The sequence below is a fragment of the Salvelinus sp. IW2-2015 genome, linkage group LG32 (genome assembly GCF_002910315.2).
Source record: "Salvelinus sp. IW2-2015 linkage group LG32, ASM291031v2, whole genome shotgun sequence".
Lineage (NCBI taxonomy): Eukaryota > Metazoa > Chordata > Actinopteri > Salmoniformes > Salmonidae > Salvelinus > Salvelinus sp. IW2-2015.
The window spans coordinates 3,236,989-3,263,313 of NC_036871.1; the positions used below are offsets into that span (position 1 = coordinate 3,236,989).

A 26,325-nucleotide genomic window follows, 5' to 3' on the forward strand; every position below is an offset into this window, starting at 1 on the left:
TGCTGAAATCCAAGGGCATCATGCAGCCCAAAAATGTGAGGAGGCACAACGTACGTGAGGATGCCTTAGGGGTGTTTATTTCCTCCGTCTAGGAATTAGAGAATTTTGAATTTTTTTAAACACTTTTTTTTGTTGTTGAATATCTTACCATACATCTTGAGCTGCTTGTATTCTCCTGACTGATGTTTTTTTTTTTAAGAAACTAAATATGCTTTTCTGCATCTCTGCTAAAATCTAGGTGAAATATTGAAAGGACTGTGAGTCTTATTGAGTATATCTAGTAATTACTTGCTTTTCTGAAGTCTAACAACCTTGCCAGCAGGTATGCCAGCTAAGATAGTTAGACAAGCTAGCTACTCTAACTTGATTGATATCCTGAGCTGGCTTCTTGGTAGCTAATTATGAGGTTGGGAAATTGGGACCCTATCTGGAGTAGCTAAAGCCAACTTCGTAAAGTTGCTAGGTGGCTAGTAGTTTTACAGAGAAACAACAAAAATCGTATCATTTAAAAAAAACATTTGAACAAGACAAATCTGAGGGGGCACGTGTCTCTGTACCCCCTATGGGCAAGGCGCCTCTGCTGAAATCAATAGAACGGGGGCGAACGTTTGGGGTGTAGCGCTGTTTAAATGTACACTATTTAGCTTGGAATAACCTATTCATGGTTGGTTAGATTAACATTTGTAGAAGGCTTCTATTTATAGTTTGGAATGGCGGATGTTGATTTCGGGAGGCTGCCATCAAGGAAAAGAGAATAAACAATTTGTTCTGTTAATTAACTTCAACGAATTACGACCCGCCATAGGATATCAACAATGACAACAGTTGGCTGATATTTACGTGTATTGGTGTGTGGCCACTGGCCAGCGACTTTTATGTTTTAAGAAATTGATCCTGTGCCATTGTTTGGACTAAAAACTTTTACACTAACATAACCAATCATAACCTGAGGCAAAAAGGATGTGTAATTCCCCCCAATTCCATGTGGTCAAAACATCAGCTTGTGTAATGTAGTAGCACATACTGTCCACACCATGGAAAGTAAAAACAAATACATACTTCTCAATAGTTTAACCATTTAGAGATGTAAAAACTGCTTCAAAGCACAATTTAACCAGGCACTCTAGACTAGTGTCCATATGGTCTGTGCAACAGGCTAAATGTTTGACGTTTCTAGGAATAGGTTCATAACCTTTAATTGCATTGCCTGAAATACCATAGCCTGCTACATAGGCCTTTACAATTAAATTGTTCAATGTTCACTATCTCAGCTTTTTCACATGACATGCCACAGGCCTACGGTTATTATTACGTTCCAGTCTCAACTAGATGATGTGGGATTCCAGTGATGGTCTTCTCTTTTCCCCATCTATTCGGACAGTTTCAATTAATTCTGTGGCAGTGAGTGTGCGTGTCGGCTGTGTTGGTGAGGCGGGTGCAATTGGGCCCGCAATTCTGGGCATTCCTGCTTCTGCATATTTATACTTCTATTTGTCATTTTTTTAGTTAGCACAGCTGGCTAAGTTGCCCTACAGTAGGTGACATTGATGCACAATAACATTGGATGCCGCCTATAAACCCCACAAAAGAAGAGATGGGGGCAACAACGGTAGCTAGCTAGCTGTACAATGGTAGAAAGTGTCATTTTCTCCCGCTTGTCGGGAACTGTTTTCCCGCAGTTCTGTTAACGCTTAGCCAGCTAGTCCTAAGGAGGACTCCGGTACACAGCAGGTGGGAGGCAGGGACGACACTGTGTGCTAGCTAGTAAACTAGCAACCTAGCTAGCACACAGTGTCGCTTACTATCAAGCTAGGTAATACAGTGTCGCCCAAGCCTCCCGCCTGCTATACTATGCTAGTGGGAGGCGGGGACAACCAGTAGGCAGTGTCCTTCGCTCCCGCCTGCTGTGTACCGGAGAAATCTGTGCCCGACACAGTGTGCTAGCTAGCTAACTAGCATGTTAGCACACGGTGTCGCTAACTAGCACATGGCGTCGCCCCAGCCCCCCACCTGTAGTGCTAGTGGGAGGTGCGGGCGACCGGTAGACAGTGTCCTTCCCCCCGCAGTTCTGTTAACAATGGCAGGAGTGAAGGACACTGTGTTCTAGTTTAGCCAGCTAGTCCTAAGGAGGACTCCGGTACACAGCAGAACGGTGCAAAACCGCGTGCTAACTATTAAGTTGCTGTGCCCCGCCTGTCGAGTTTTCCCCGGGAGGTAGAGGCAACATCGTGTGCTAACTAGCAAGCTAGCACACGGTGTCGCAGCCTCCTGCCTGCTGTGCTAACATGAAGCAGGGGCGACCGGTAGTGTCCTTCGCCATCGTATGTCGAGGATGAGGGCAGGTGGGAGCGAAGGACACTGTCTACCGGTGAAAAAACTCAGATACTTTTATTGCCCTTTTGACCCACATTCAAAAATGTGGGGTATTCATGCAGGAACCAATGGGATACTCGACATGGGGGGGATCATGAAGGAACCAATTGGATGCTCAAAAGGAATGCTCCGAATTGCGGGCTGCAGTTGCACTACGTGCTCAAGGGGGGTGTTCATGCAGGAACCAAGGGGAAGGGGTGTTCATAAAGGAGACACAATGGTACTCTAGATCACATGCAGGAACGCCCTGAATTGCTGGCTGCAGTTGCACACTATTGGTGTTGGTAGCCTACATGAAAGGCTGGACTGAGGAAAAAGTGAAGTATGTCCATGGACTAGAGTTGTCATTTCAGAATTGGCATTAGCAAACAAGACATTGGATATTATCAGGTCACCTGCATGCAAATATATGGCTTGCTAGTGCTATAAACTCTTTGAACGTTTCATTTATTTTCCCTTGTCTTTCGAATCCGAGCCTTGAATTAAACTTTCCATCCATCCTTGGATCTCTAAAATCCCATTGTGGCTTGTTCTGAGGCCCAGTGTTATTCCGAGGATACGCTAATCGGTTTAGCACGTCATGGACTCTGGCTAAAATGAAGGGGGTGGCAGATAAATGTCTAGTTAGAATTAAGTATTTTAAATAATAAGACACTATTGATAATCACATCATAAGAATAAAATACAATCATGAATTGTCAACAAATATCGAAATGATTTTAAATTGATAGAATGTGTAAACTAAATGCGTTACTCATTAAAGATATTACAGAACCACAATCAAACAATTTCTTATGAAATACTGCCGTCTTTGTCTCCTTTTTTCTCTCGCATGTTTTCCCTTTGAGTTCCTCCCCCTGCGGCGTTGGGCGGAGTTTCATACCGAAACAGACGCTTCTTTTGTCGGATCCGTTTCAACCTGACTCCCTGGGGTTTACGGCTGAAAAATAGACACTTAAACAGCCCTAAAATAATTAACACGAATACCTTGATTTTTAGTATCAACGCTGGTTTCTAACTGTCACGAAAGGTGAGTGAAAAGTTGTGTTTTGACGACGTTATAAGCGATTTTCAAGTCGTGTCTCCCCCAGTCTTTGTAACACTCATGGCGGCTCTGCAGTGAGAGCTTTGGGGCAAGAGCAAACAGATGCGCCCGCTCGCGTATCTGTTTTTCAGGAAATCCTCACTTTATAAGCGTTTCTGAAATGTGCACTTACTCTTTTTGGTAGCTTATAAAACCACATTGACAGTTAATTGTGCAATCTCCTCCAAATTATACTATTAAAACGACTTTTCACAAAATAACGAATTATACTACCAAAATGCACGTGTCCTACACACCCAGGCTGCTAATAAATTAAGTCGACTGAGCGTTTTTTGTTGTAACATTTCGTTGTATAATATATTATTTTCAAAAATGTGTTTGGTAAGAATACTTTTCGTGCCAGCGGAAGCTGCGTTTTGACTCTTGCCGGAATAAGGGCGCCATTACTGGGGTAGCAAGCAGAAAACGGTCGGTGTTCCCAAGACACATTTATAAGGCTATGAGTAGCCTTGACTCAAAAATAGAAGTACATTACATTAGCAATGCCACGGCCCCTCGAAATATTTCAATGCAGTATATGATGAGCATTGTATATATTTTCGTAGTTTTAGGCTGTTAAAGATATTCCCAAAATGTATCGGTAGGTGTGAAATGCATGCATGTGGCAAGTTTTTTGTGTGTAATGTAGGCCTATGTTCTCGAATAAGTTTGGAGGATCTGTTGTGTGTTCCGAAGTTTGACCTTGTGAGCGGGCCATAACACTGTAGCCTATACACCGAGAAAGCGGCGCCTCGATCGGGTGCACAGCTGCGCCACGGTTTGGGGGATACGGGCGATGGTAGTCTCGCACTTTCTGGCAGTTCGATTCAACCCGCCGCCATGGAATGTTCAAGCTGTTCAAACATTCTATTCCCTTCTCTAAAATGCTCCCTCCGCCCAGGCTATCTACCAAGGCTAGCCGCTATACCCCAAACCAGTCGCGGTCAGTTAGGCTTTCGGTCAGGGACCTGATGAAAATAAGCAGAAAAAGGCCCGCCTGGCCGCGGAACTAATCGGCCCCTAGCCCTTGATCATGACTCCGTTGCATTACATATTGTCATTGGACCTAGGTGTCTTCTGTACGGGAGTTATGTTAAGAGCCCTGTAGCTTGGTCTGAACATTAACACACGCTTGCGGTACAGTTTTGGAAGCATAAGAACCTTATTTTCATATCTGCAATAAAAAATAATTCTGCTGCCATTGAAAAACCCCACGATGAAACAATACATTGATCGGTCCTACAATTATCATTATTATCACTGCCCGGAAGTAGGCTACGCAATGTTGTTCTCTCATATGATAAATGTTGGATGGACTTGGGGCGAGGGTCCATGTAACGCATATTAGTCTAATGATTTAATACACTCATTAAAATATAATAATATAATGTTAGTTTCAATTTCTTAAGTTCTCTATTTTCTGATCCACTTGTTTAAATTGAATAATATTAATTAAAAACAAATTGATACATTTCCTACACTGTAAAATTGAGATTTTGATATTGTTTTGATCATTTTCTAAATTATCTTTATTCCTTTGAAAATTAATGGTACTGTCACTGACTGCGAAGACAGAGTTGTGTGCATCAGTCCCTACAGGCTTCCCTTCAAATCCACTACAATGTTATCCTCAATCCCCTGCGTATGCCAACACCTTGCATAGAGAGTCTAACAGCTAGGCCTAGCCAATATGTCGAAATGGATGGTTCATTTACAAATCTGCGTAATGACATGGTGTTTTACATACAATTCCAATGAAGTAGCCCAATAGGCCTAAACATATTATTTTCTGAACGTAGCCTAATACACGGATTGCGTCGAGAAGGATTGTGCGTCCCGGGCTCATCGGCTGCCCCGGAACCCCTGTGATGTGCAGCTTGCATAGTAAAGCCCTGTCTGAGCAATTTTATGTTACATTATTTTAACCTATTGCAGGTCCAGAGTAGACACTAGCCTCTATACGATGAACAAGTAGCTTAAGTTAGCAGTATAGCTGAGACAAATGCATAGCCTGTAATGGAGACGTTGCCCCTGTTTTGGGATAACCTATGCAGCCTTCATTCCTCCCATCCTTGAAGACTTCACCGATAGATGCGTGAAAATAGATTTTATGCTAGGCTACCAACCATGTCATGTCAGATCAGTGATTATTTCTATAGCCTATGATCATTGGTCACCAGTGATCATATATATATATACTCAGCAAAAAAAAGAAACGTCTTCTCACTGTCAACTGCGTTTATTTTCAGCAAACTTGTGAAAATATTTGTATGAACATAAGATTCAACAACTGAGACATAAACTGAACAAGTTCCACAGACATGTGACTAACAGAAATTGAATAATGTGTCCCTGAACAAAGTGGGGTCAAAATCAAAAGTAACAGTCAATGCAGCTGGTGGCCACACCAGATACTAAGTACTGCAGTGCATCTCCTCATGGACCGCGCCAGATTTGCCACTCAGGAGTGGTCCTTGAATTGCTTCTCTTCCCACAAACACGTTTGCGAATTATCCCTGCTTCACTCCTCACACAGCCGTTGAATAGGCCTATAATGCTGATATGCTATAGTCTAATTTACAGTCCCTTGCCCACTGTAGCTTACAGGTAATGGGTACTCAATTTAGTGGGCTGCTGAAGGTTTAGTCTGGGTTTGGTGTATAATGGGCTGCAAAATAGCGGTGATGCAAATTTAGAGGGCAGGTTTTCTAAATAAATTAAAGTAAAAAAATCAACTAAAGAAAAGTAACAAAATAACATTTAACAAGGCTATATACAGGGGTTCTAGACTATGACTATGTAAGGTGTTCACCTAGGCTACGCAGTAGAACTTTGCAGCAAATTCGGATGGCAGACTGACAGGGACTCAGTCCCAGGTCTCTTCGCAGTCAGTGACAGTGCAAAGAGAGTTCCTTCATTCGGTTGTGCTTATAACGCATCATGGCCGTTTTTAAGAGTGTATGCCTATAGTCTGAAGTTGCCAGGGGGAAAATTGTATGTACAGTGACACCTGTTAGACCAAACATTAGGAACACCCCCTGGCAACTGTGCAGGTACAGGATGGCAACTGTGCATGGCCTATTGGTTAGCCTACTTGTAGTAAAGACGTTTGAACTTTGTCAGCTGAATAATTGGCACGACGTGCACCCTCTCCGTGTCAATGTTTTTCAACATATTTAGTCATGGACATAACCATAGGATAACGTATTAGAACCCGTGGTTGGAATGTCAAAAGTCAGTTCTTGAATTTGAGAAATCTTCTTGTGTAGATCTATTGGTCTTTACATATTGGAATATCTGCCTACGTGTACAAATTACCTCAACTAACCTGTGCCCACACACTGACTCTGTACCGGTACCCTCTGTATATGTTATTGTTATTTTATTGTGTTACTTTTTAATTATTTTTTACTTTAGTTTATTTGGTAAATATTTTCTTAACTCTTCTTGAACTGCACTGTTGCTTAAAGGCTTGTAAGTAAGCATTTCACGGCAAGGTCTACACGTATTCGGCACATGTGACAAATAAAGTTTTTGATTTGATTTTGTGGTTCCAGAATCTCTAGGAATCGGGTCAGTTGAGCTGCCCAGACGCTGCACCATGAACGGCAGCAGCAGTGTGCCCTCTGCCTCCCAGACCATTCAGATAAAAACCGAGCCAGGTAGGTTAAATAATCAAACCACCATTCATCAACCACAAGCTATGTTATTTCTTCTAGTAATAGTTTTGTAATTTTGTGTCTCCTTCCTTCATGCTTATGTAATTAGATGTAGGAGTATGTTTTTATCTTGTAATATTGTGTTGAATTCTGGTTGACTTTGAAAGATCAATGTGTTTGACATTTACTTAGGTATGTCTGTCAGTTGTTTATCTATTCCAGGGTCAGCTTGAGGTTTATTGTGTCTACTAAAGGGGCCAGTCAAAACAAATGAAACACATGCTCTTTGATGTTGCTTGATGGTTGTGTGTTTGTCTATGTTTTAGTTGTGGATGCATGGAGTAAGGAGGACTGCCTCACTCTTTTGGAGAGGATTCATAGCCTGTTGCCTGATGGTGATGCCATGAAATACAAAACCACAGAGTCCCACTTTGACTGGGAGAAGGTCTGCTTCGGAGACTTTACTGGTGACATGTGCAAACAGAAGTGGGCAAAGGTGTCCACTGAGGTTAGCCAATCACAATTTCAGCCAATCACAAAAGCAGAAAATCTATTTTCTGTGTTGAATCTGTGGAGGGAAGAGTGTCACAGAAATTGCATAAAAAAATAGTCTCTATCTACTGGCAAAATGGCACGATGAAAATGTTTACAACAGAATTTCAGTTTTTTTATCTATTTGATACCCTCTTCAGGTGCGGAAGTTTAGGACTATGACAGAGCTCATAGTTGACGTCATTGAGTTTGTGAAGAACCCTTACAAAGGGAAGAAATTGAAGGTAAAGAATCAGATTTGACCTTGTACAAATGACATTCCATGAAATACTAGGGTTATGTGGAGGAGAAGACTGGATCATTCACAATACTGTTGCCAATCTCACGCCTTCTACCATATGAATGACAATTATTCTGTTTCCACCCTATTAGACACACCCAGACTTCCCAAAGAAACCACTTACACCGTATTTCCGGTTCTTTATGGAGAAGCGAGCTAAGTATGCCAAGATCCACCCGGAGATGAGCAACCTTGACCTCACCAAGATTCTGTCCAAGAAATACAAGGAGCTCCCAGACAAGAAAAAGGTGATGGTCAACTCTACCATGCGCTTTCATTATGCCTTTGGGATAATCTTTATTTAATTCAAAGCAGCTCTCGCATCTAAACATGACATCATTGTATAGAAAACTGAGAGTGGTTTGTGAATACACTTACTTGAACTAATTACTTTATTTTCTTGCTTCAGATTTGATAGCTTTCTGTACAGCTACACTTCTTCAATTGTAGCAGCTCTGTTAGTTTTTCAGTTAATAGCTAATTGACTGAGGTTTATTCTCTGTTCCCCACAGCAAAAGTACATCACAGACTTTCAGCAAGAGAAGGAGTCCTATGAGAAGAATATGGCCCGATTCAAGTGAGTGCCATTTTCTGTCTCGTTCAAGCCGGTTAACAAGTTACTTAGTGTTCAGTGGCCAAATTAACTTCCTCTGCAGAGTAATAACCAACACTTTCCAAAGCTGACTAATTTCCCTTGAAAAAAACGCAAGTGATCACTCTATCTATTTGATGAAAGGGTATACCACCCATATACAGCTGCCTTAATGTCTTTGCTCTTGTTCACGTCCAGAGAGGACCACCCGGAGTTGATAGAGGAGAGAAAGAAGTCGGACCTTCCTGAGAAGCCCAAGACGCCCCAGCAGCTGTGGTACAACCATGAGAAGAAGACCTACATGAAGCTCCACCCTGATGTGAGTGTTTGCAGAGGACCCATCCAGCTAAGTCTGGGATTTCACTGAATGGAAGTGTTCAGTGTTGTGCTTCCATTAATTCACCCTCAAAAGAAAATGTCCCTGTTGGAATCCTTTGTGGTGAATGATGAATGCCTTTCCTTTCTCTGGGGTTACCAGGTGAGCCAAAAGGAGCTGAAGGAGGCTCTGAGGAGACAGTGGTCCCAGCTCTCAGACAAGAAGAGACTAAAATGGATCAGCAAGGCCCTGGAGCTGCAGAAAGACTATGCGGTAAGAGGTTAGAGGTGAAGGGTCAAGAGTAAATATTCAATAGTATAGCACCTTGTCAGGACACAACTTGGTAAATCTTTACTACCTTTTCCTGGTAGAGTAAACCAGCACATTTTCCACTTCATCATGCGTGATATACACTGCCTAGAGAGTAACATGCACATTCGAAATAAATAGTATTTAATCCCTTTTCGAAAGTCACAATCGATTACAATTTCACAGAATAAGTCTTGACGAGGAGAAATTGTCCATCATTTCTCATTGTCAACCAAAAAGTTTGATTGAATCTATGATTATCACTACAGGGCAGTATGAAGGTCTACCAAGAGGCCCATCCAGATGCTGAAGAGCACGTCAAGTCCGTCCTCACCAAAGCCGAGCGGCAGCTCAAGGACAAGTTTGACGGCAGGCCAACCAAACCACCTCCGTAAGTTGCTTGATCGGAGTCACATCATTTGAATGAAAGAATAGTGGGCAAGTGGAGAGACGGTAGAAGAATGTATAGGGGCACAGAAAAGCGACTGAGGTGGTGCTCAAACCCCCGTCGCCAGGAAATATGTGGTCCAGTGTCGGCAGCGCTACCACTGCCAGACCCCTGTGGTCTCTAGGCAGTTCTGTAAAGACCAAAAGGGATTTTTGCCCTCATAATTTTTTTTCTATCCAGAGATTATGGATAGGAGATCCTTTATTTATTTGCAAACAGTAAGTTAGCTCTTGGTTTCTGTGGGGTTTATTAAAGACCTGTGGCGCTGAGCTAATGGTTTTTGGTCTTCAGGAACGGTTACTCCCTATACTGTGCCGAGCTGATGGTGAACATGAAGGATGTTCCCAGTACGGAGCGCATGGTGCTGTGCAGTAAGCAGTGGAAGGTGATGACACAGAAGGAGAAGGACATGTTTCAGAAACGCTGCGAGCAGGTCAGTCTTGTTCAGCTCTGTTCATGAGGAAATGCAATGAAACACCAGTATTTTCTTTTTCATTTCGTAAACAAGTCCTGGACTAGGTCCTCTGCTTCTTTTTAATAGCTGCTTCGAGTATTTTGGCCTCTTATTGGTTTCAATTGTTTGTTTTTTGCTGCCATGTCATGCTGCTTCTGGGAAACCTTGCAGAAAATACAGAGAAATGCCTGTTTATAGCTGTAGAAGTGTTGTGAGGGTTTGAAAGGGTTTCTGTCATGATAACAAAGTTTGTTTTGCCATTCACAAATCTGAGCAATGCTCTTTCTTTCACCCCGCTGCTGGTGTTTCTGGCTACAGAAAAAGAAGCAGTATGAAATTGACCTACAGAGGTTTCTAGAGGTAAGTAGAACTGAATATAACCATATCTGTAGTACTGTACATATCACACTACACATGCTTAGCTGACCTGAGTTTTAGAAGTGGAAGTCTATGAAAGCCACTGTCGGTTCTGTTTCCCCAGAGTCTCCCGGAGGAGGAGAGGGACCGCGTGATGACGGAGGAGAAGCTGGGGGGCTCACGGCTTGGCATGGGGGCTGCTGGCAGCCCGCATGGAGCCAAGTCCCCCTCTGCCAAGGTGGGTCTCACAAAACTACAACAGGTATGTCACCACCTATCGGCCACTTGGCAAGTTGGGATATAGCTTTCTAAGTTACAGTGAACGCTTTTTTTCACCTGGTCAGTCACAAGTAAGGTTTACTAAGTATTTCATATGTTGGGTCATGGGGATGTTTGAGCTGTTAAGATACAGTGAGGGTGGATCGTTTACATTTTAAAGCAGTGGATGCTGGTGGAAGGAGCTATAGGAGGACGGGTTTATTGTAATAGAAAAATGGAACCGTCTCAAACATAGTTTGATATCGTTCCACTTATTCCATTACAATGAGCACGTCCTCCTATTTCTCCTCCCACTAGCCTCCTCTGTTTTAAAGGTGTACTAGGTACACAATGTATATGTCACCTGCATTGACGACAGGTTTGTCTCTATTGCATTCCTTCAGGAGCGCTGTCGCGAAGCTGAGCTGGAGCACTGGGTGCACGCTGGCCTGACGGCGAAAGAGAAGCGCGACGGCAAGAAGAGGACCAAAATCCCTGAGACGCCCAAGACTGCCGAGGAGATGTGGCAACAGAGCGTCATAGGAGACTACCTGGCCAAGTACAGGGTGAGCGAGCAACATTTTGTGTCCGCAAACAGCCCGAAATAAAACATTTTTTATAAACTGTAGGTCCATATACATTTTTATAGTTTTCTATTTCATTTTAGTGTTTTACATTTATATTAAAGTAGTTATTTTTCCCAACAACGTAACTTACATTTAAAAAAAAAAATAGGATATACCCTTGGTGGGTCAAATCAAATTGGCTCGTGGGCCAGTTGTGGCCTACGGGCCGCCAGTTGAAGACCCCTGCCGTACTGCATCTAGGGATGCGCTTTAATCCATACAGTCCTAAGGTGGGATAAAAATTCTGTGTCCTGTGTCTTGTGGTTACAGAGTGACCGCAAGAAGGCCCAGAGTGCCATGGAGTCGGCTTGGAAGGCCATGGAGAAGAAGGAGAAGATCCCGTGGATCAAGAAGGCGGCCGATGACCAGAAGCGATACGAGGTTCAGTACCGGCCCGTGGTCAGTGACCAGATGTTTTGACCGCTGTCTTCTTCGGTTGTGCTGAAGAAATGTCAAAATGTTGGTCCCCATCCCCTGCCCCTTCTCTTTCCTCTCTCTCCACCATCCCTCTTCGCCGCACACCCTCCTCCAAGCTACCCCCGACGGAGAGTGGAGTTGGTGGATCCGTCCCGTCTGAATGCGTGATCTCAGTTTTTCTCGTTCTTCTTTGTTTCTTCTGCTATCTGCCATTGTACCAGAGTCTTGACATTTGTGTGTTTGTTTGCTGGATGTCACTGTTAGCACACTGTTGAAGAATGTAATGTGAGGGCCTCCCAAGTGGCACAGTGGTTTAAGGCACTGCATCGCAGTTGCTAGCTGTGCCACTAGAGATCCTGGTTCGAGTCCAGGCTCTGTCGCAGCCAGCCGTGACCTGGAGACCCATGGGGTGGCGCACAATTAGCCCAGCTTCGTCCTGGTTAGGGGAGGGTTTGGCCAGCAGGGATGTCCTTGTCTCATCGCACTCTAGTGACTCCTGTGGTGGGCCGGGCACATGCGCTCTGACACGGTCGCCAGGTGGCCGGTGTTTCCTCCGACACATTGGTGTGGCTGGCTTCCGTGTTAAGCAGGCATTTTGTCAAGAAGCGGTGTGGCTTGGTTGGGTCGTGTTTCGGAGGACGCGTGGCTCTCGACCTTCGCCGCTCCCGAGTCCGTACGGGAGTTGCAGCGATGAGACAAGACTGTAACTACCAATTGGATACCATGAAATTGGGGAGAAAAAAAGGGGTACAAAAAAAAAAGCAAGTATAATGTTTATTTCTATTGATTATCCATTCAACTGTCCCTGTGTGTAATTGTCATGAGCCATACCATTAACCATATTGCTGACCTGGGTCAAATACTTGATTTAATTTGCCCGATACAATGGAACCCTTGGGATAGTATTCCAAGTATTTGACATGTACAGTACACCCAGGTGTGTGTGTGTGTGTGGTGGACTGTGCTCGTGGTGTAATGACAGTTCTTGTCCCACAGAGGGAATTGTTGGAGTCTAGAACGCCCCAGTCAGGAGCAGGCCAGAGGAAACCCAAGTTTGAAGGGGAGCCCAAGAAACCACCAGTGTGAGTATCCACACGCCGACTCTTGAGTGTTATTGCTATTATTGGTGTCTTTCTATCATATGGTTTCTTTTCTTGGCTTATCCTGGCCTGTGTTCTTTTTCATTTTCTCTGTCTATTTGCTCAGTCCCTTTTCCCCAAATGTCTTATTTTCTTATTATTATTTTTCCACACCCTGTGACTATCATTGTTTTGCTCCTTTTTCATGTCGTTCACCACCTTATTCAGGCACTTTATGTCTAGAAGCTCTTAGATTCATTTACTTTTGTGTGTTGCTAGTTGTGTAGGTCCATTGTATGTCCTTTTATCAATTTATATAGTGCCTTCAGAAAGTATTCACACTTGACACCTTGACTTTTTCCACATTTTGGTGTTACAGCCTGAATTAAAACGTTTTTGGTCACTGGCTTACACACAATACCCCATAATGTCAAAGTGGAATTATGTTTTTAAAAATGTTTACAGATTTTTATTAAAAATGAAAAGCTGATATGTCTTGCGTTAATAAGTATTCAACCCTTGAGTCAATAAGTTATTGCAAGCCTAAATAAGTTCAGGAGTAAACATATGCTAAATAAGTTGCATGAACTCACTGTGTGTGCAATAATAGTGTTTAACATGATTTTTGAATGACTACCTCATCTCTGTACCCGACACATACAATTATCTGTAAGATCCCTCAGTCGAGCAGTGAATTTCAAGCACTGATTCAACCACAAAGAACAGGGAGGTTTTCCAATGCCTTGCAAATAAGGGTACCTATTGGTAAATGGGTACAAATTTTAAAAAAGCAGACATTGAATATCCCTTTGAGCATGGCGAAGTTATTCATTTCACTTTGGCTGGTGTATCAATTAACTTAGTCGACGCAAAGATACAGGCGTCCTTCCTAACTCAGTTATCGGAGAGGAAGGAAACCGCTCAGGGATTTCACCATGAGGTCAAAGGTGACTTTAAAACAGTCACAGAGTTGAAGGATGGTTCAACAACATTGTAGTTACTCCACAACACTAACCTAACTGACAGTGAAAAGGAAGCCTGTACAGAATAAACATTCCAAAACATGCATCCTGTTTGTGACAAGGCACTAAAGTAATCCTGCAAATGTGGCAAAGCAATTCACTTTTTGTCCTGACTACAAAATATTATGTTTTCAGCAAATCTAGTACAAAACATTACTGAGTACCATTCTCCATATTTTCAAGCATAGCGGTGGCTGAATTATGTTTTGGGTATGCTTGTAATTGTTAAGGACTGGAGTTTTTCCAGCATGAAAAATAAATGGAATGGAGTTAAGCACAGGCCAAATCCTAGAGGAAAACTTGGTTAAGTCTGCTTTCCACCAGACACTGAGATGAATTCACTTTTTAGCAGGACAATAAATTAAATGCCAAATCTTAAAATTCCAAATCTACACTGGGGTTACTTACCAAGAAGACAGTGAATGTTCCCGAGTTCGATTTTCAAGCAGATTTAAGTCTAAACTATGGCAAGACTTAAAAATGGTTGTCTAGCAATGATCAACAACCAATTTGACAGACCTTGACATTTGGGGAAAGGTTGCACAATCCAGGTGTGGAAAGCTCTTAGAGATTTACCCAGAAAAACTCAGATTGTAATCACTGCCAATGTTGATTCTAATGTGTATTGACTCGGGGTATAATATGTAACTAATCAAAATATATTAGTGTTCAAATGTTTCTTCCACTTTGACATTACATAGTGTTTTGTGTAAATTGTTGACCAAATTACAATTAAATCCATTTAAATCCCACTTTGTAACACAACCAAATGTGGAAAAAGTCAAGGGGTGTGAATACTTTCTGAAGGCACTGTAAATATGTATACTGGACAAAAATAAACGCAACATGCGACAATTTCAAAGACTTTATGGAGAGACAGTTCATATAAGGAAATCAGTCAATTGAAATAATAAATGAGGCCCTAATTTATGGATTTCACATGACTGGGAATACAGATATACATCTGTTGGTCACAGATACCTTAAAAAATACATTTGCCTCATGCAGTGCGACACACTTCTCATAGAGTTGAACAGGCTGTTGATTGTGGCCTGTGGAATATTGTCCCACTACTCTTCAATTAGCAATGCGAAGTTGCTTGATATTGGCGGGAACTGGAACACACTGTTGATCCAGAGTATCCCAAACATGCTCAATGGGTGACATGTCTGGTGGGTATGCAGGCCATGGAAGAACTGGGATATTTTCAGCTTCCAGGAATTGTGTACTGATCCTTGTGACAAGGGGCCGTTTATTTTCATGCTGTAACATGAGGTGATGGCGGCGGATGAATGGCGCGACAATGGGCCTCAGGATCTCGTCATACTATCTCTGTGCATTGAAATTGCCATTGATAAAATGCAATTGTGTTTGTTGTCTGTAGCTTATGCCTGCTCATACCATAACCGCCACCATGGGGCTCTTTGCTCACAACGTTGACATCAGCAAACCGCTCGCCCACACAACGCCATACTATACACGTAGTCTGCGTTTGAGAGGCCGGTTGAACGCATTTACAAATTCTGTAAAATTATGTTGGAGGCAGCTTGAATTAATGTTCAATTCTCTGGCAACAGTTCGGTGGACATTCCTGCAGTCAGCATGCCAATTGCACACACACTCAACTTGAGACATCTGTGTTGTGTGACAAAACGGATCATTTTAGAGTGGCTTTTTATTTACATTTACATTTACATTTTAAGTCATTTAGCAGACGCTCTTATCCAGAGCGACTTACAAATTGGTGCATTCACCTTATGATATCCAGTGGAACAACCACTTTACAATGTGCATCTAATTCTTTTAAGGGGGGGGTGTTAGAAGGATTACTTTATCCTATCCTAGGTATCCTTAAAGAGGTGGGGTTTCAGGTGTTCCGGAAGGTGGTGATTGACTCCGCTGACCTGGCGTCGTGAGGGAGTTTGTTCCACCATTGGGGTGCCAGAGCAGCGAACAGTTTTGACTGGGCTGAGCGGGAACTGTACTTCCTCAGAGGTAGGGAGGCGAGCAGCCAGAGGTGGATGAACGCAGTGCCTTGTTTGGGTGTAGGGCCTGATCAGAGCCTGAAGGTACGGAGGTGCCGTTCCCCTCACAGCTCCGTAGGCAAGCACCATGGTCTTGTAGCGGATGCGAGCTTCAACTGGAAGCCAGTGGAGTGAGAGAAGGAGCGGGGTGACGTGAGAGAACTTGGGAAAGTTGAACACCAGACGGGCTGCGGCGTTCTGGATGAGTTGTAAGGGTTTAATGGCACAGGCAGGGAGCCCAGCCAACAGCGAGTTGCAGTAATCCAGACGGGAGATGAAAGTGCTGGATTAGACCTGCGCCGCTTCCTGCGTGAGGCAGGGTCGTACTCTGCGATGTTGTGAGCATGAACCTACAGGAACGGGTCACCGCCTTGATGTTAGTTGAGAACGACAGGGTGTTGTCCAGGATCACGCCAAGGTTCTTAGCACTCTGGGAGGAGGACACAATGGAGTTGTCAACCGTGATGGCGAGATCATGGAACGGGCAGTCCTTCCCCGGGAGGAAGAGCAGCTCCGTCTTGCCGAGTTCAGCTTGAGGTGGTGATCCGTCATCCACACTGATATGTCTGCCAGACATGCAGAGATGCGATTCACCACCTGGTTATCAGAGGGGGGAAAGGAGAAGATTAATTGTGTGTCGTCTGCATAGCAATGATAGGAGAGACCATGTGAGGATATGACAGAGCCAAGTGACTTGGTGTATAGCGAGAATAGGAGAGGCCTAGAACAGAGCCTGGGGGACACCAGTGGTGAGAGCACGTGGTGCGGAGACAGATTCTCGCCACGCCACCTGGTAGGAGCGACCTGTCAGGTAGGACGCAATCCAACGTGGGCCGCGCGGAGATGCCCAGCTCGGAGAGGGTGGAGAGGAGGATATGATGGTTCACAGTATCAAAGGCAGCCGATAGGTCTAGAAGGATGAGAGCAGAGGAGAGAGATTAGCTTTGCAGTGCGGAGCGCCTCCGTGACACAGAGAAGAGCAGTCTCAGTTGAATGACTAGTCTTGAAACCTGACTGATTTGGATCAAGAAGGTCATTCTGAGAGAGATAGCAGGAGAGCTGGCCAGGACGGCACGTTCAAGAGTTTTGGAGAGAAAGAAAGAAGGGATACTGGTCTGTAGTTGTTGCATCGGAGGGATCGAGTGTAGGTTTTTCAGAAGGGGTGCAACTCTCGCTCTCTTGAAGACGGAAGGGACGTAGCCGCGGTCAAGGATGAGTTGATGAGCGAGGTGAGGTAAGGGAGAAGGTCTCCGGAAATGGTTGGAGAAGAGAGGAGGGATAGGGTCAAGCGGGCAGGTTGTTGGGCGCCGGCCGTCACAAGACGCGAGATTTCATCTGGAAGAGAGGGGAGAAAGAGGTCAAAGCACAGGGTAGGGCAGTGTGAGCAGAACCAGCGGTGTCGTTTGACTTAGCAAACGAGGATCGGATGTCGTCGACCTTCTTTTCAAAATGGTTGACGAAGTCATCAGCAGAGAGGGAGGAGGGGGGAGGAGGGGGAGGAGGATTCAGGAGGGAGAGAAAGGTGGCAAAGAGCTTCCTAGGGTTAGAGGCAGATGCTTGGAATTTAGAGTGGTAGAAATTGGCTTTAGCAGCAGAGACAGAAGAGGAAGAATGTAGAGAGGAGGGAGTGAAAGGATGCCAGGTCGGCAGGGAGGCGAGTTTTCCTCCATTTCCCGCTCGGCTGCCCGGAGCCCTGTTCTGTGAGCTCGCATGAGTCGTCGAGCCACGGAGCAGGAGGGGAGGACCGAGCCGGCCTGGAGGATAGGGACATAGAGAGTCAAAGGATGCAGAAAGGGAGGAGAGGAGGGTTGAGGAGGCAGAATCAGGAGATAGGTTGGAGAAGGTTTGAGCAGAGGGAGAGATGATAGGATGGAAGAGGAGAGAGTAGCGGGGGAGAGAGAGCGAAGGTGGGACGGCGCGATACCATCCGAGTAGGGGCAGTGTGGGAAGTGTTGGATGAGAGCGAGAGGGAAAAGGATACAAGGTAGTGGTCGGAGACTTGGAGGGAGTTGCAATGAGATTAGTGGAAGAACAGCATCTAGTAAGATGAGGTCAAGCGTATTGCTGCCTTGTGAGTAGGGGGGAAGGTGAGAGGGTGAGGTCAAAAGAGGAGAGGAGTGGAAAGAAGGAGGCAGAGAGGAATGAGTCAAAGGTAGACGTGGGGAGGTTAAAGTCACCCAGAACTGTGAGAGGTGAGCCATCCTCAGGAAAGGAACTTATCAGGGCGTCAAGCTCATTGATGAACTCTCCAAGGGAACCTGGAGGGCGATAAATGATAAGGATGTTAAGCTTGAAAGGGCTGGTAACTGTGACAGCATGGAATTCAAAGGAGGCGATAGACAGATGGGTCAGGGGAGAAAGAGAGAATGTCCACTTGGGAGACTTATTGTCCTATATTTGCATTTTGTTTTATCCTCCGTCCCCGCAGGAGGTTTTTTGGTAGCCCATCATTGTAAATAAGAATTTCTTCTTACCTGACTTGCCTAGTTAAATAAAATAAATTTTTTAGAGAAATAAGGTTTTTGTGCATATGGAACATTTCTGGGATCTTTTATTTTAGCTCATGAAACATGGGGCACTTTACATGTTGCGTTTTTTAGTTTTGTTCAGTGTATTTAGATGGACCTAGAACCATTCATTTGCTCATGGATTGCCGTTTGTATTAGGGATGCGACAAATGGACAACATTTAAACTGCAATTATTTTTTATTGTTTAAAGCTGCAATATGTAACTTTATCGGCGACCCCACCAGAATCACATAGAAATGTGAGTTATAGATCTGTCCTTCTCGTTGAAAGCAAGTCCAAAAGCGGTAAATCTGTTCTATGTGGTCCATTTCTAAGCTTCCCATTCTGAAGTTTAGTTTTTATGTCTTTTACTTTCGGTTTTGTACACCATCTTCAAACAGCTAAAAATACAATATTTTTGGTTATGGAAAATATATTTCACAGTGGTTTAGATGGTACAATTATTCTCTACACTATACTTGCTTGTTTTGTTACATAAACTGAAATTAGCAAACTATTAGAATTTTTGCAACCAGGGAATGGCGGAGCGATTTCTGCATAGTGCATCTTTAAAATAAGACATTTTCATCAAATTCCGTGTCAAATCATATTGCCTGGTGTGACCACTAGGGGGGCGGCATCTGGAATCTGCTTTGGGCAAGTTAAATTTTATCCCGAAGACAACCGTTAATTCACGCTTACTTCCTTCCATTTCATTATGTGCATTAGCGACTCGCAACAAAGAGTAAACAGCCAAGTGATCACAGTTCTTCTCCCTACATTCTCTTTTCCCTCCATTTTACGTGTCTCTCACTCAATTTCGATCCGACCATTACCTCTACACACACGAATGCTGCGCGCCTCCCATTAGAAATTACTGCCTCTAAAAACGTATCTATCTAACTGATGGGCTACACAAACTGTAGAGGAGCTACATTCCTTGCCAAACCACAACGGCTTTACCACCACAAATTCAAAATGGACGTTGATTTAAAGTAGGGAAATATGATGCAGTTTAGAATAATAAATTTGACTTGTCTAGGTTTATTTTATGATTTTTTCCAAACTGCTATGGTGTGCCATTTTTAGAATAGGTTTACAACCCCCCATAACCTTAGACAGGTTCCAGACTGAAATACGCAACAAAAATCTTTTTTTGATGGAGGCAAATTGTGTATTCATTATTCTAGGGGCCTACTTTGTTTCATGTTTAACAAAATCCTGCCCACTAAGTTTAAACTCACAAATGAAACACAGGGCAAAATAAAACAAGCACCAAATGTGGGTATCTACTGGTTAAAAAGGGAAGAATTGTAGCTTTCTAATGCTGCTAGCTGTATGTCTCAACTCCCACTATAAAGAGAATAACACCCTGTTGAAATGGGAGTAACGGTGAACAGGGATATTGATGAAAGAGATGCACCTGTTTCCGTAGCGCGAGTTGCGGCTCAAATGGGCTTGGCAGTCCTTAATTTGGCCGCATATCAACTGCAATAATTTCTGTAATCAGCGCTTTGTTAAAGATGTGTGTAGTGCTTTGTATCTGTGGCAAATCATTTGAAAGATACTGCATATCCCCTCTTACTAATATTACAGCATTGTTGCGTTAGGTAGGCCTATTTTGTTAAATATTTCCCTTTAGGATGAGGAGTGGGACCTGTTAGTGGTCGTTTTGTGATAACTGCACTGTGATAAAAATAAAAAAATAAACCATTTTCTGTTTAGGGATTTTTTCTCTCTTAAAACTTCTTGTCAATACGGGGGCGCTGTTTTCACTTTGGAAAAAATCGTGCCCAAATGAAACGGCCTCGTACTCTTTTCTAGATCATACAATATGCATATTATTATTACTATTGGATAGAAAACACTCTCAAGTTTCTAAAACTGTTTGAATTATATCTGTGAGTAAAACAGACCTCATTTGGCAGCAAACTTCCATACAGGAAGTGAAAAATCTGAAAACGAGGCTCTGTTTCAGGGCCTGCCTATTCAACTGGCTTTTATTTATCGATATGCATGCACTTCATACGCCTTCCACTAGATGTCAACAGGCAGTGGAAGGTGGAATGGGGTGTCTAGCTTGATCTGAGGTCGAATGAGAGCTTTTGGAGTGACAGGTCCGGAATTTTCTTTGTCTTCTAAGGCGTGCGGCGGAGCTCGACATTGTCTTCTGAATAGCGTTACGTATACACGGCGAATATCTCCGGCTCTGATTTTATTTGATACATGTGATAATAACATCATAAAGTAGGTTTTTTCAACCGAGTTTTATCAGTTTATTCAACGTTTATTGGGACTTTTGGAGTTTTCCGTTCTTTGCGTCAAGAGAGGATGGGAATGTTAGCAACCTTGGCTAGCATTGTGGCGCGAATTCGACAGAAGAAATGGACATTCTAAAACCAAACAACGATTTATTCTGGACCAAGGACTCCTTGTACAACATTCTGATGGAAGCTCGGCAAAAGTAAGAAAATATTTATGATGTTATTTCGTATTTCTGTGTAAAATGTTGAGTCCTATTCTCCGCCGTTTTGGTATGTTATGGTAAAGTTATATTTAAAAAATCTAACACAGCGGTTGCATTAAGAACCAGTGTATCTTTCATTTGCCATACAACAAGTATTTTTATGTAAAGTGTTTGATGAGTTCTTTGGTCAGATTAGGTGAGTGTCCAAAATATCTCCGGAGATTCTGGTGAATCGATGCTACGTATTCACAATGTATAACCAGGATTTGTAGCTCTAAATATGCACATTTTCAAACAAAACATAATTGTATTGTATAACATGATGTTATAAGACAGTCATCTGATGAAGTTGTCCAAAGGTTAGTGATTAACTTTATATCTTTTGCTGGTTTTTGCGAAAGCTACCTTTGCGGTGAATAAATGCGTTTGTGTGTTTGGCTATTGTGGTAAGCTAATATAATTCTATATTGTGTTTTCGCTGTAAAACACTTAAAAAAATCGGAAATATTGGCTGGATTCACAAGATGTTTATCTTTCATTTGCTGTACACCATGTATTTTTCATAAATGTTTTATGATGAGTATTTATGTATTTCACGTTGCTCTCTGTAATTATTCTGGCTGCTTTGGTGCTATTTTTGATGGTAGCTGCAATGTAAAACTATGATTTATACCTCAAATATGCACATTTTCAAACAAAACATAAATGTATTGTATAACATGTTATAAGACTGTCATCTGATGAAGTTGTTTCTTGGTTAGTGACAAATTTTATCTCTTGTCGGTTTTGTGAAAGCTACCGATGCGGTGGAAACATGGTGAAAATATGCGGTTTTGTGTTTGGCTATTGTGGTTAGCTAATAGAAATACATATTGTGTTTTCGCTGTAAAACATTTAAAAAATCGGAAATGATGGCTGGATTCAAAAGATGTTTATCTTTCATTTGCTGTATTGGACTTGTGATTTCATGAAAATTATATTATATGATATCCCTGTCCCGTTAGGCTAGGCTATGCTAGTCAGCTTTTTTGATGAGGAGGATCCCGGATCCGGGAGAGAGAAGCGGTAGAGGTTTAATGTTAAGGATTACATTTCATTTAAAATTTCACACCCTTAGTTTGTATTGACTGATTTGTGGATGTAATTCATCTTGAATTAAACCATTCTCCCTGTCGCTCTCTCCCTCTTTCTCTGCAGGAGCGGCTACCAGATGTTCTCCCAGGAGCTGCTGACCAACGGCGAGCTAAACCACTTCAGCCTGAAGGAGCGCATGGTGGAGATCGGCAAGCGCTGGCACAAGCTCAGCCAGAGCCACAAGGACAAGTACAAGAAGTTGGTGGAGGAGCTGCAGATTGAGTACAAGGCCGAGCTGGAGGCCTGGGTCAAGGTAAGGGAGGGTAATCTTTGGGGTCAAAGAATGACTATTTGTTAGGCAACTTTCTGAACAGTGGACACCGAAGGTCGCCTTGCCTGAAAATAAGCATTAAAATATCAAACGGAACGAGAGATCGCATAAGGAGACATTGATACAAGACGCAAACGTATGACCTGTGTTGTATTCTTCTAAAATCATTAAACAGTTGAAATGATAGATCAAATGTTAACATCCGAGCCTTTGGAAGTAATCAGTCTTAACAGAATTTATTTTGTAATTTCTATTTTTCCGTCTTTCTTTCTCTTTTCCCCTTCAGTCTCTCTCTCCCCAGGAGCGAGCGGTTTATAAAGAGTTCTCCACCACAGTGAGTTGCACTCTCTCAAATATGTTCTTGACATCCCACTCAACCCTCATTCAACATAGCACTTCATATACAATGCCACAAACATACATTCATGCTAAATCAAATCAAATTGTATTTGTCACATACGCCGATAACAGTGAAAGGCTTACTTACAAGCCCTTAACCAACAATCCAGTTAAGAAAAATAAGTGTTAAGTAAAAAATAGATAAGTAAAATTGTTTAAATAAAGGTAACAAATAATTAAACAGCAGCAGTAAAATAACAATAGCGATGCTATATACAGGGGGTATATAGTAGAGAGTCAATGTGTGGGGGCACAGGTTGAGGTAATATATACATGTAGGTAGAGTTAAAGTGACTATGCATAGACAGAGTAGCAGCAGCCTAAAAGAGAGGGGGGGGGGGGGGTCAATGCAAATAGTCTGGGTTGCCCTTTGATTAGCTGTTCAGGAAAGGGGGATACCAAGTCAGTTGTAAAACAGAATGCCTTCAACTGAAATGTGTCTAATGCATTTAACCCAACCACTCTGAATCAGAGAGGTGCGGGGGGCTGTCTTAATCGACACCCACGTCTTCAGCGCCTGGGGAACAGTAGGTTAACTGCCTTGCTCAGGGGCAGAACGACAGATTTCTACCTTGTTGCTGGATCGAATCCCCGAGCTGACCTTTCGGTTACTGGCCCAACGTTCTAACCACTAGGCTACCTGCCGCCCCAGGAGTCTTATGGCTTGGGGGTAGAATCTGTTAAGAAGCCTTTTGAACCTAGACTAGGTGCTCCGGTACCGCTTGCCGTGCGGTAGCAGAGAGAACAGTCTATGACTAGGGTGACTGGAGTCTTTGACAATTTTTAGGACCTTCCTCTGGCACCGCCTGGTATAGAGGTCCTCTCTCGCCAGACTGCTTCTCTCTCACACACACAGAAGCATTAATCATTAGTCACACTCACTCACTTGCACACAAACACTCAGATGGCAGGAAGCTTGGCCCCAGTGATGTACTGGGCCGTACGCACTACCCTCTGTGCCTTGCGGTCGGAGGCCGAGCAGTTGCCATACCAGGCAGTGATGCAACCAGTCAGGATGCTCTTGATGGTGCAGCTGTAGAACTTCACACTTCTGCTATAACCTGTCATACTCCTGCTATAACCCCTAACACTAATGCTATAATACTTGTATTCCCCATTCACATCCTTCATATTCCATAGCTACAGCTACTCTCTTCTCTGCAGCTGGAGTACTAAAAGCTTACACCAATTATATTTGATTTAGATTAAATTAAATTGCCTTGTTCGGTCTTTGTAGCCTGATGTGACTGCAATAGTGACTATCTGTATGCACAAGCGGGCATCTAACATTACTGCATTTGAATGGGGGGGGAAACGTAATCATATTAGCATCTAGCTACTAATCATCATTGCTTTGAACTTGAACCGTGTTTGTGTGCTGCCCACCCTCCATCTTTGCCGCCCTGTTCTCCCTTTTCGTTCTCTCCCTCACCACCCACCTTCCTCCATCTATCCATCCTCCTCATGCTTCCTCCTTCCCTATCTCGCCTCCACCCGTCTCAATTGCCCCCACCCCCCCGCTCCCCCCATGCAGAAACGGCGGAGCACCACCAAGGCGCGGGGCGCCCAGGGGGCCAAGGTGTGTATGATGGCGACAGTGAAGGGGAAGGCGGTAGGTGCCAGAGCCGCAGCAGCAGGGGTCGGAGGGGGCAAGCGGGCCATGGCGTACCGGGCCAAGGTAACTCCGCCGCTCTCGCCAGACTGCTTCTCTCTCACACACACAGAAGCATTAGTCACAATCACTCACTTTCACACGAACACTCAGATTTTGAGGCAGCGGCATGGGTGGTGGTCAGACTGTAGTACCCTGGGCTGTGTGTGTGGGCTCCTGCAATTTTAATGGTTTAGGATTAGTTAAAGCAGGGGCCCCCCAGGCACTAAACAGTATAATTATTTGAATCAGCTGTGTAGTGCTAGGGCAAAAACCAAAACGTGCACCCAGGGGGCTCCCAGTACTGAGTTTGGGAAACACTGAGTTAAGGTAGATCATCAAGACCTGGATTCCTCTGTGAGCTTTAGTAGTCCCTACTGTGATTAAGGCTCAAACAGTCTGCATTTTGTCTGTGGCAGTTGGAGTATGACACTGGTTACTCTTACATGCTTTTACATCAGTATGTTTTTAATTTGTGTGTTTAACCTGTTATCTTAGGGTGTTTGTGTGCGTGGTATTTCTTATGCTATCGTGTTTGTACTGTAATTTTGTATTCCATGTGCTGTTATAAGTGTGTATGCTGTGCACGCCTGTGTGCCATTCTGTAAACGTGTGAGTTTGCGGTAAAGGCGTGACCCTGTGCTCTCCAGCAGGATACCTCCGACTCGGACGATAAGACGGACTCGTCAGACTCTGATGATGAAGAATCGTCCGGCAGCTCCGACAGCGAAGATGATGACGATGATGAGGTGAACGGCACTATGCTTGTGTAGACTTGGGTCAAATACTATAAAGTATGAGGTGTGCTTAGTTTACATTTTGGACTATTCGATTGGTTCCATTGTACTAGGCAAACTAAATCAAACACGGCACTAATAGTAAAATGGATTTGACCCAGATGTTCTACTGTCTCTGTCCTCTAGAATGACGATGACCATGATGACGACGACCAATCGGAGGGCTCCAGCAGCTCTTCCTCAGAGGACAGCAGTGACTCGGACTCAGATTAGCCACCCCCCCAAATAGGAGGGGCTGTGCGGGACACACCTCCTCGCAAGTCAGGCGCAGTTACAGCGGCGTCATCAAACCGCGCACACATTGGCTGCTCCCACCTCTTTCTCACAAGGAGAAATGAGAGACTGGAGAAAGCGAGGAATGGGAAAGTCATGCTCCCCCCGTTGTTGACCTGGAGCACTTTTATTCAACTGGGACGAGATCTTTTACAGGGGCTTTGTTACGCGTTCAATGCCTTTCTAGGTGTTTATTATGAACTTGTTGCGACACTTTCTTTTTTTAAACTGAAGGAAATTTCTAATTAAAGCGGTTGAGGCTTTTTTTATGTTTTTGAACAAGACTGGTTTCTACAGAGTTTTTGACTGGGAGGGGCATATTGAGGAGTTTGCCGTTTTTTGTCCTTAACAGTCCGTGCAGAGGGAGGACTGTTGCTGCTTTCCCTCCATTGAAACATCTGGTCAAACCCTCTGAAATAAAATGCACTTTTTTTCTCGTGAATTCTTGTGTGATTTCAACCGTTAATTGATGTATATTTGATTGTACTGGATTTATAGAGCTTTAATGTAAGAAGTATGCTCAGCTCTGTTACTGATGGGGTAGGTTTGCAACTGAAAATGGCAGCCTATTCCATATAGTACACTACTTCTAGCCATAACTTATTCTGCGTTCATAACCAAGTGAGCAGGTGGCACTTGAACATGTACTTACTAGTCTTATCATCCCTGAGCTCTGACTTTTCACACATGCGGACCTCTATCACCTAAGGAAAAACAAGTTTCAAATGTAAATGCATCCAACTGATATTTACGAATTGACTTGGGCATGAACGCAGCATTAGACATTTCTATGGAGGGACGATCCACAAAATACAGCCATACTTTTTTCCACTAACCTTGGCTGTAGTCGATTTCCCTAAACAATTTTTAGTACCTGTATGTATTAACCTTCAGTATTTGACATTGCAAAAGGATCCCTTTCTGAACACATCTGCAAAAACTTTTTGGGCAACCTGACCAAATTCACAAATGTGT

General features: G+C 43.5%; 1 protein-coding gene across 4 annotated transcripts; it reads left to right on the top strand.

Annotated features, from left to right (window-relative positions):
* The first annotated feature begins 3,228 nt into the window (after nt 1–3,228).
* Nucleotides 3,229–25,762, top strand: ubtfl (upstream binding transcription factor, like). Of its 4 annotated transcripts, none has more exons than XM_023976910.2 (20): nt 3,229–3,403; nt 7,015–7,119; nt 7,443–7,624; nt 7,809–7,892; nt 8,041–8,196; nt 8,461–8,525; nt 8,739–8,859; nt 9,019–9,129; nt 9,435–9,556; nt 9,905–10,046; nt 10,386–10,427; nt 10,549–10,686; nt 11,087–11,248; nt 11,579–11,707; nt 12,722–12,807; nt 22,023–22,212; nt 22,517–22,564; nt 24,164–24,307; nt 24,931–25,029; nt 25,204–25,762. In XM_023976910.2, the coding sequence occupies exons 2-20, from the start codon at nt 7,059–7,061 to the stop codon at nt 25,288–25,290; spliced, it is 2,169 nt and encodes a 722-aa protein (XP_023832678.1). In that variant the 5' UTR covers nt 3,229–3,403; nt 7,015–7,058; the 3' UTR covers nt 25,291–25,762. The 4 variants fall into 4 exon arrangements, with proteins under 4 accessions (XP_023832678.1, XP_023832679.1, XP_023832681.1 ...); XM_023976911.2 differs by having other exon boundaries at nt 24,934–25,029; XM_023976913.2 differs by having other exon boundaries at nt 11,579–11,689.
* Nucleotides 25,763–26,325: the final 563 nt, after the last annotated feature.

Excerpts from the sequence above, each read along its gene's own strand:
- ubtfl (XM_023976910.2), top strand. The coding sequence starts at position 7,059 with ATGAACGGCAGCAGCAGTGTGCCCTCTGCCTCCCAGACCATTCAGATA. Across the intron at positions 7,625-7,808 it reads GGGCAAAGGTGTCCACTGAG|GTGCGGAAGTTTAGGACTAT; the intron begins GTTAGCCAATCA and ends TACCCTCTTCAG. Across the intron at positions 11,708-12,721 it reads AGGTTCAGTACCGGCCCGTG|AGGGAATTGTTGGAGTCTAG; the intron begins GTCAGTGACCAG and ends CTTGTCCCACAG.